Genomic DNA, 10,000 nt, shown 5'->3' on the forward strand with positions numbered 1-10,000 from the left:
GGAGAAGATAGGGATGGTCATGCAGGAGAAGAGAGGGATGGTCATGCAGGAGAAGAGAGTTATGGTCATGCAGGAGAAGAGAGGGATGGTCATGGAGGAGAAGAGAGGGGTGGTCATGGAGGAGAAGAGAGTTATGGTCATGGAGGAGAAGAGAGGGATGGTCATGGAGGAGAAGAGAGTTATGGTCATGGAGGAGAAGAGAGGGGTGGTCATGGAGGAGAAGAGAGTTACGGTCATGCAGGAGAAGAGAGGGATGGTCATGGAGGAGAAGAGAGGGATGGTCATGGAGGAGAAGAGAGGGATGGTCATGCAGGAGAAGAGAGGGATGGTCATGGAGGAGAAGAGAGGGATGGTCATGGAGGAGAAGAGAGTTATGGTCATGCAGGAGAAGATAGGGATGGTCATGGAGGAGAAGAGAGGGATGGTCATGCAGGAGAAGAGAGGGATGGTCATGCAGGAGAAGAGAGGGATGGTCATGGAGGAGAAGAGAGGGATGGTCATGCAGGAGAAGAGAGGGATGGTCATGCAGGAGAAGAGAGGGATGGTCATGGAGGAGAAGAGAGGGATGGTCATGGAGGAGAAGAGAGTTATGGTCATGCAGGAGAAGATAGGGATGGTCATGCAGGAGAAGAGAGGGATGGTCATGCAGGAGAAGAGAGTTATGGTCATGCAGGAGAAGAGAGGGATGGTCATGGAGGAGAAGAGAGGGGTGGTCATGGAGGAGAAGAGAGTTATGGTCATGGAGGAGAAGAGAGGGATGGTCATGGAGGAGAAGAGAGTTATGGTCATGGAGGAGAAGAGAGGGGTGGTCATGGAGGAGAAGAGAGTTACGGTCATGCAGGAGAAGAGAGGGATGGTCATGGAGGAGAAGAGAGGGATGGTCATGGAGGAGAAGAGAGGGATGGTCATGGAGGAGAAGAGAGGGATGGTCATGGAGGAGAAGAGAGGGATGGTCATGGAGCGGAAGAGAGTTATGGTCATGGAGGAGAAGAGAGGGATGGTCATGGAGCGGAAGAGAGTTATGGTCATGGAGGAGAAGAGAGTTATGGTCATGCAGGAGAAGAGAGGGGTGGTCATGGAGGAGAAGAGAGTTATGGTCATGCAGGAGAAAGCACTGTGCTGGATTGGAGGCTGTGGTGGATGATACTTTGGCACTGGCTGGTATGAGGGCAGCATCAGGGAACAGTGTACCTATCTGCAGGCTGTGGTATTAGTAAAGACATAGTAAATAATGTCTGACAAAAACAATTTCCTTTCTGTCCTCACAGGAATTTATCAAAGAAGTATCAACCCAAGAAGACCTCACGAGAGGATGAGGAGAACAAGTACGTTGAAGGACCTAAGACATAGCTGAACATGTTAGGACTGTACCAAATGTCATTTCTTATTATTTTTTACATTCAAAGCTTCTATTGAGGTTTTCAAATGAAGCTTCGGATGTCTGCCGTCATATATTATGATGTCATCAGAATAACTTTTTTAAATGAATATCACTCATCAGTTTTGTCAACATAAATACATGTACTATAGACTAATTCCAATAATGGCATAAAATAATTCTGAAATCATAATCGCGCCCTTAGGCTTATAGCAACTTTATGCTATGACATAAATTGCAATAAACAGTGAAAATGACTTTGCAAGTTGACTTAAAGGATTTCTGTCCGTCTCCGTTCATTTCAATTAATTTTCAATGAGAGCTATCCGTTGTCCGGGCAGCGCTGATGATGCATCTGTCTCTGTCAGATTTCCAGACGGAAAGTTCAACCCAGTTGAACTTTTTCTGGACGGACGGATTCGTCACCGCAACTCAGATGTGTTTTTATTTATTTATATATTTTTAATAGCGTTGATGTTCCTAAACACCGGGCAGAAATCTATCAACGTTATGAATGAAGCCTTCAAACTATTTGGTACGGCCCTACAACAGCACGCCGATATCTTCCTTTTTGAACCACAAAAAGCACATCGATTCACTAATGACCTTGTCATCTTGGCCCTCTGACGTCACTTCCTGTGTTCTGAGCAGGTACACCTCCTGTCGAGCCTTCCTGTCCACCCTCAACGAGCTGAATGACTACGCCGGTCAACACGAGGTCATCGCGGAGAACCTGACTTCTCAGATCATCGGCGAGCTGTCGCGCTACCTGCAGGACCTCAAGGGCGAGAGGAAATCGGTGAGACGTCTTCTGAGTTTGTCCTCCTTCTACGTCTGATGTATTATTTCTAGCACATATCGTCATGTCTTCCTTCATGCTTCAAGTCAAATGTTGACTTTAGACAGTAGGAGGACATGTGTCCTGTAAGAGAAAACAGACGCGCTGCCCTACAGGAAAGTGAGCAGAACAGTCCCTATGCGTATCCTATTCTCCACTGCTGAGTAAATATAGATGCACCCAAAGGCTTGCCAGAAGTGCAGCACATGACCGGCCGGCTCCTTTATATGGAACAAAAACATCATGGCCTCTCTCTCATTAAAGGCTTATTTCTCTCTTATTTAAGTCAGTTTACAAAGATCGAGGTCTACCACACGGTATTCTTAAACATTGAAGTCACTTTCTTCCTCGCCGTTATAAAGCGATTTGCTCGAGCGGTGGACCTGCAGGGCTTTGAGTCATAGTGGAGAATGATGGCAGCGTGGTGTCCCGTCTCATCTGTGAAGCTCTGGAGGAGAGGAGACCTTACTCAGCTGGAGGGAGGGAGGGAAGCATGTCCCGTCTCATCTGTGAAGCTCTGGAGGAGAGGAGACCTTACTCAGCTGGAGGGAGGGAGGGAAGCATGTCCCGTCTCATCTGTGAAGCTCTGGAGGAGAGGAGACCTTACTCAGCTGGAGGGAGGGAGGGAAGCATGTCCCGTCTCATCTGTGAAGCTCTGGAGGAGAGGAGACCTTACTCAGCTGGAGGGAGGGAGGGAAGCATGTCCCGTCTCATCTGTGAAGCTCTGGAGGAGAGGAGACCTTACTCAGCTGGAGGGAGGGAGGGAAGCATGTCCCGTCTCATCTGTGAAGCTCTGGAGGAGAGGAGACCTTACTCAGCTGGAGGGAGGGAGGGAAGCATGTCCCGTCTCATCTGTGAAGCTCTGGAGGAGAGGAGACCTTACTCAGCTGGAGGGAGGGAGGGAAGCATGTCCCGTCTCATCTGTGAAGCTCTGGAGGAGAGGAGACCTTACTCAGCTGGAGGGAGGGAGGGAAGCATGTCCCGTCTCATCTGTGAAGCTCTGGAGGAGAGGAGACCTTACTCAGCTGGAGGGAGGGAGGGAAGCATGTCCCGTCTCATCTGTGAAGCTCTGGAGGAGAGGAGACCTTACTCAGCTGGGGGGAGGGAGGGAAGCATGTCCCGTCTCATCTGTGAAGCTCTGGAGGAGAGGAGTCCTTACTCAGCTGGAGGGAGGGAGGGAAGCACTTTCTTAACAATCTGCCGTGGGACTCTGGTGTCACGGAAGTCCAGCTGAGGGAACTGGAGTGGAAAACCAAAATCAGCAGGCTACTCATATGTCCTTTTAGGCTGTTGTGTGCATGTGCGCACCACTGGTGACTCTGTTGGTGGTGTCAACAGTTTAGTTGTGCCCTACTTCCTCAGCCTCCATTTCTTGATCTTAAGTCTTGGGACAGATTGTCTAGCCTGGTAAAACCATCCCGATCATGTGAACTCACATGGATCAGTCTGGACTTGTACCCGCCCCCCAGCGACATCCAGAAATTAGAATGTAACCGGGCCAATCAGGGACGTCGGGGGGTCGTCGTTTGACAACGTAACTGTCCAATTAGGGCCGCGGCTAGCCAAACAGTAATGGCGTTTCCCGAAGCAACAAGCGCTAACGTTGACGTTAGTAAACACAGCCGTAAGTGCAGTTATTGCAGAAATAGGCTCACTAACAACAGTTAAACAAGAACACCAGCAGAGTTTCTGGGGCAGAAAAGGCATTTTCGCCGTTCTTCCGTGTAGATTTGGCGACGCCGATTGGCTGAGGGAGTTGTCTGTCAAAGGCAAGTACTCCCGCCCGCTGAGATCACTGTGGGCGGCGGAGGTCAAGTTACCAGGATGGTTTCACAGGGCTACGGATTGTCGTGGATCAACTGTTTCATAATTGTTGAATGTAGTAGCAGATTTGCGAGCGCACACACAAACAGAGAGCAAGGGGATTTCCAGCGCTTGACTGTCTTTCTGTTATTTTCAAGAGGAGTCTTCCACCCCCTCAGGGCCTGCTCTGGCTTGGCTTGGCTTGGCTTGGCTTGGCTTGGCTTGGCTTGGCTTGGCTTGGCTTGGCTTGGCTTGGCGTAGCTGGGGTCTCTGTCTAGTGTCGAGCGTTTGGCCCTTGTACTAGAGGGTCCTCAGGCAAGCGGGCCCCCTGCTCTCAGGCCCCTGCCCTCCAGCTGCAGGATGCCACTCTGACCCCCTCTCCTTCCTCCTCTACACTCCTCTCTGCACGTCCCCCAAGCAGACGATCCCTCTTTTCCTCTGCTTTGTTTTGTTCTCTGTGTCTATCTTCTCATATTCTCTCCTTTGCTTCTGTCCTTCTCATCATCTCCTCCGCTCCTACCATCTCTTTCACCAGCTTTTGCACTCTGTGTTTTCTCACTTCATACCACGGCTACATGTTTTTCATCTTGTGGGCTTGTCCCGTGTCAGTCTCTCCCTGAGCTTGAGATACAACAGTGTGTTTCCTCAGTGAGCCAGTTCAGAGGCTTTTCCCTTCATAACGTGGCCCCCGACTTATCTTTTGTGTCTAATTGGTTTCATGGACAGAGGATCTTTTTATCTTAAAGCGTGGAACAAACATACATTCAGAAGCGTTTCCTCCCGGCTAAATGTTATCTATGGACTTTTCTGTTTCAGCAAACACAGGCTCCAAAGAAATACCCCCCGCCCCCCCCACATTTCTTTCTCTTTTTTACAGAAAGTGTTTTACACTCAGTGTTTAATAGTGAGTCCTTTACACCAGTGGTCCCCAACCACCGGGCCGCGGACCGGTACCGGGCCGCAACGCATTTGGTACCCCGCCACGAGCCGGTCCCAAAAAAAATAAAATAATAATAATTAAATAAACATAGGCTATAATATTATAGGCTGTGTGTGGTAGTTGAAACATAGTTTCAAGTTGACGTTTATTTATGTTTGTAGTTAAAACAAAAACATAAATACTGTATAGGTTACATACAGTACAACACAAAAGGCTGTTATTTACCCTTTGTTGCCACCTGGTGAGTACATATATACGTAACTAAAACCATTAAAATTGACAACCGGTCCGCAACTTTTTTTTCCATGTATCTACCGGTCCTACTATCTACCGGTACAAAAAAGGTTGGGAACCGCTGCTTTACACGAGTGGTTCTCAACGTGGCGTCTGCAGACTACCAGGAGTACCTGATAGTGTCAGAGGGAAAATTATGCAAAATTATGGATTGTTAAACTTAATTATTTCAGTCACTAGAAGTAGAGAATGTAGTGGGTGCCCGGGTAGTGTAGCGGTAGATTCCCTGCCTACCAACACGAGAGTCGCAGGTTCGCGTGTTACCTCCGGCTTGGTCGGGCATCCATACAGGCACGATTGGCCGTAAGGGTATGTGTCCTGGTCGGCGCACTAGCGCCTCCTCTGGTCGGTCGGGGCGGATGGGAACTGGTGGGAATAGCGTGATCCTCCCACCTGCTACGTCCTGCCGGTGAAGCTCCCCGCTGTCAGGTGAAAAGAAGCGGCTGGCAACTGCGTGTCGGAGGAAGCATGGTGCTAGTCTACGGCTCTCCCCAGATCGGCAGAGGGTGGAGAGAATGTAGAAGGACTGTTTCTCTGTTATGTTTCTACCTACAATTCAGTTAAGGTCTTTACACACAGTGCGGTTTTTTAATCCGTGATGATCCGAGAACACAGATGGGTCAAACAGCTGGCAAAAGGCTGTTTGACTGATGCGAAAAACGCAGAAAATCGACCCTGTTCGAAAAACTTGAACGACGGATGAACGTTTCAGAGTCAGCGTGTTAATTTGAGTGACAAAACATGGGGTTGTATTTCTTTTTTTAAACGTGCAACAATTAAAAAATAAAAAATAAAATAAACATATTCTCAGATTCTCATCTCATCAAATGGGTCTCCACGGCTCTAAGCTGTAGTAAATTTGGGGTCCTTGATATGAAAAGGGCCGAGAATCAATCGTAAGAAAGTGTTAGTGATGATAAAGCAGCTGAGCTTGCTGACTTTCATGGCTTACTGGCATTCATTCTTTTTGCTGATTTCAGTCACATGAATATTTAAGTAGCACTCACAATGCTTTCCGTAGTGTAGCCTTTTGTTTGGACTCTATTTATGTGAGACAGTGCTGTGCAGAGGAGACAGACAGAGACAGAGACGGAGACGGAGGGATTATAGGAGGATGGAGGTCTGCCCCTCCTTGCTGGAGTGGGAGCTTACGGGGACACTGTGTGGGACAGGTTCCTGGTTGTTTTGTAGCTCATCTCCCTCCTCTGTCGTCCCAGGTGAACCTCATGCTAAGCTCCGCTCTTGGGCATAGGAGGTGAGAGCAGGGTCAGTCTCACACAGGAATGTCTCCATCAAGGATTTCCTTAGTTGATTAGAGAAGGGAATATAATTGATTTTACAGTTAGACCCTTTAGACGTCATGCAAGATGTCCACACTTAATTTAGTGCATCCATTACGCATCAGGAAAATGATAAGTCAAACGCAAAGGCATATCAATTAATATAACAACATATAATGAGCCCAGCAAGGTATCATGCAGTGCTTCTTTGTGGCCTACAGCTGCACTGATTAAAAATATTTTCAAGCCTTTTTTATATCAAGGACCCTGATTTAATCCACATTAGATCCCCAATTTGATGAGATGTTGTCTCTCGGACCCAGATCTGTGAACACCTGGGTGTGATTTTTATATTGTGTGATTTGATTTTATCCAGACTTCCATCGCTCTCTGTATTGTAGGTAGAGAGAGAACAGTGAATCTCTGAACAGAACAGTCAGCCTTCTGCATTGTCTAATTGTGTTAACGTCTTGTAAATAAAATAGTGGTGAAGTTGAACAATTCATCAGTTTGCTGGGGACCCTTTGGAAGCACCTCAAGGACCGCTGGCTGGCAGTCCCTGGACCCCAGGTTGAGAACCACTAAGCCTACAGTAGTGTATAGGGGTGGGAATCACCAGATGCCCACGATACGATACTAAAACGATACTTGAGTCACGATACGATAGTATTGCGATATTGCGATATTGCCGATATTGCGATATAGTGAATATTGCGATATTTCGATATATTGTCTAACTCCTTTTCCTACCTTTTCCTTGACCTCACCGGGAGTAAAACATGCAGTGTTATTTTGTTTTGTTTTGTTTTTGCCCCACACGTAGGCTACATTATTAAGCTTCTCTGGACTCAATACACCATTGCAGGTGCGGACTGCAACATCGGGCGCTTTGGGCAGATGCCCAGTGGCCTGGCATGGCATGGCCTGCAATTCTTTTTTTTTTTTCTTTTTTTTATCGATACTTGGCGTCCAAATATCGATACAATATCGTCAGGCAAAATATCGCGATACCATGGTGTATCGATTTTTTCCCCCACCCCTAGTAGTGTAGCAGCCAGGCTATAGTGACTGTGAGCAGACAGGGTTAATATGGGATGAGGAGTGTTAGTCTCACTGGCCTGTGTTAGTGCTGAGGAGTCATATTGAGATATTACTGTGTGAGCATAGTGCTGCTGACCCGCCCGGGCGGTCTGATGATCACAGGGCTGAGCTGTCTCCTCTAATGAGGGCTGATTAAGAAGATGCTTAAGCGCTCAGCGAGACCGCCGATTAGCCTTCACACTCTTTTTTTAGGTGTCTCGGTAATATATGGAGTTCTCCCTTTGTTACTACGCAGCAGCAGCAGCAGCACATACAGTATTTATATCTGTTGGTGTTGATCTATCTGATCCTGCTGCAGTCAGACAGCTGTTCATTCATCTCTAGAGCAGAAGAAAAATAACATAGCATCTACCGAAAAGCCAGCTGAAAACAGTGATGAGGACACTGTCTCCGTTTATCTGTTGGAGGTTGGGAGTCAGATACAAGCGGCCTACAGGAGGTCTGTATGTCTCTAGGGCAGTGATACTCAACTTGCGGCCCGCGATGGAATTGCAATTTATTTTTTTATTTTTTTACAGTGCAGTTTTACAAATGTTCATGTCATTCTGGCCAATACTCCACTTCTGTTATAGCATTTCAGTCTGGAATATGGAATATCTTTCAATAATCTATGATTTAGCTGCTAAATTGTCAAATACCGCCGTCTGCTCGCTACCCAGGCACTTATGTATGTACTTAACCTAACTAACTTAACCTAACTAACTATCCGGTGTGCACAACATTGTCAGACTAAACTCCGGCTGACACCCCAAAAACCTACAATCCGCTACAGAAAAATGTATATTGATTGTTTATTAACTGGCCCCTGGCCTTCTATCATTTCACAAAAGTGGCCCCCGGGCAAAGCAAGTTGAGTATCCCTGCTCTAGGGTCTCTCTGGAGGAATGGCCTCCAATTCCCCTTTTCTTTGGATGGAAAGACCAATAGGAAGCAGAGAGAGAGAGAGAGAGAGAGACCTGATCACTAGAGCTGGGTATTGGTTCAAATTTCAAGAATCAAGAATAAAGACACTTTCACAATTATGCACAGTGATTTGATTTCAGCCTATATAATTTCTAAAAGTAGATATTAATGATCAAACATTTCCAATCATGTAGCCTACAGTATTTATGTTTTTGTTTCAACTACAAACATAAATAAACGTCAACTTGAAACTATGTTTCAACTACCACACACACAGCATAATATTTTAGCCTGTTTATTATTATTATTATTATTATTTTATTTTTTTATTAAAAGAAAATCGATCTCTGGACATATGAATCGATAATCGAGGATTAAAGTACAAATCGATTAAAAATCAGAGAATCGATTTTTTGAACCCAGCCCTACTGATCACTGGCTCTTCGTCCTGCCCTGGTCTCTCCATGCAGAAGCCCAGATCCCCGACTGATTCTGGCATAAATGCCTTGTGTAACTGTAGCCTGTTTGAGCGGTGGCCTAATGGCCTGAACATGAGGAGAAGTGTCTCAGCAGTGCTATTTTCATAGGGTTTAATCGTCCGTCTGTGTATTATGGTGGACGTCTCGCTGCCACTTCTAGTTTCCCATCATTATCTGTGCGTTGACGGATTGCGCAGGGCTGCAGGTGCACATTCCTGTGTGTTAGCTCATGTCGATGAATGACTCGCAGGCTCAGCTTGAAAGGTACGCAATACAGAGGGCGTGCAAATGTACATAATATGCACCTCTTCTTCATACGCCCACATGCACAAGTCAACTGAAAAGTAAAGTGTCTGTGCTGTGTGGGAGCAAGGTTTTCCTTCCTCTTAGGATTTTTCACAGAGCAGCAGAGGCCGTTTGGATGATTTCCCCTCTCCTCCTCAGGCCCCCTTCTCACCAAACGCGAGCCTAAGCGATAAACTCGCATGTACTCGCACTCGCCCTGTCAAGTGGTTGGCTGCCTTGCTGTATTTCCGTCTTCAATTGGTCGATTTCGAAATGCCCCTTCTTCCCTCGCTGCCATCTTGTCGCTCACCAGCTTGCAAAGCATGCTGGGATACCTGGCGTCAGGACATCGCAGGCGACAAGACGAGAGGAGGGGCCAAAACCGAAATCGAGCAATTGAAGACGGAAATACAGCAAGGCAGCCAACCAAGCTGCAGCAGCGGGCGTTGTGTAGGAGCCGTCAGGCCATGTGTCCAACTAGCTTCTTTTTCTGACGGTTAAACGCTGGAAGTACGCTGGGGAGCGCTGATCTCAGCGCACAATATGCAAGGAAGCAGTGTGAAAGTAACGTCAGTTCAGTGCGGTAGCTAGCTTGATAGCTGACTGCTAACATTAGCTAACAACACACATACAGTGATTTAGCTCAACAGCCAATCTGCTCCCACAATTGAGCCTTTCTCTCTCTGTTGCGATAGTTTC

General features: G+C 47.0%; 1 protein-coding gene across 4 annotated transcripts in view; it reads left to right on the forward strand.

The window, feature by feature from the left end:
- The window catches only part of fnbp1b (formin binding protein 1b), a gene marked incomplete at its 3' end in the record, with an annotated part of 122,776 nt that overhangs the window by 55,640 nt on the left and 57,136 nt on the right, over nucleotides 1-10,000 (forward strand). For all 4 annotated transcript variants that reach the window (XM_083642146.1, XM_083642145.1, XM_083642144.1 and 1 more), the window contains exons 3-4: nucleotides 1,269-1,325; nucleotides 2,030-2,177. In XM_083642146.1, coding sequence (XP_083498272.1) covers nucleotides 1,269-1,325; nucleotides 2,030-2,177 — 205 coding nt within the window. The remainder of the gene's footprint in view (nucleotides 1-1,268; nucleotides 1,326-2,029; nucleotides 2,178-10,000) is intronic.

Source organism: Poromitra crassiceps (genome assembly GCF_964638095.1).
Source record: "Poromitra crassiceps genome assembly, chromosome: 8".
Classification (NCBI taxonomy): domain Eukaryota; kingdom Metazoa; phylum Chordata; class Actinopteri; order Beryciformes; family Melamphaidae; genus Poromitra; species Poromitra crassiceps.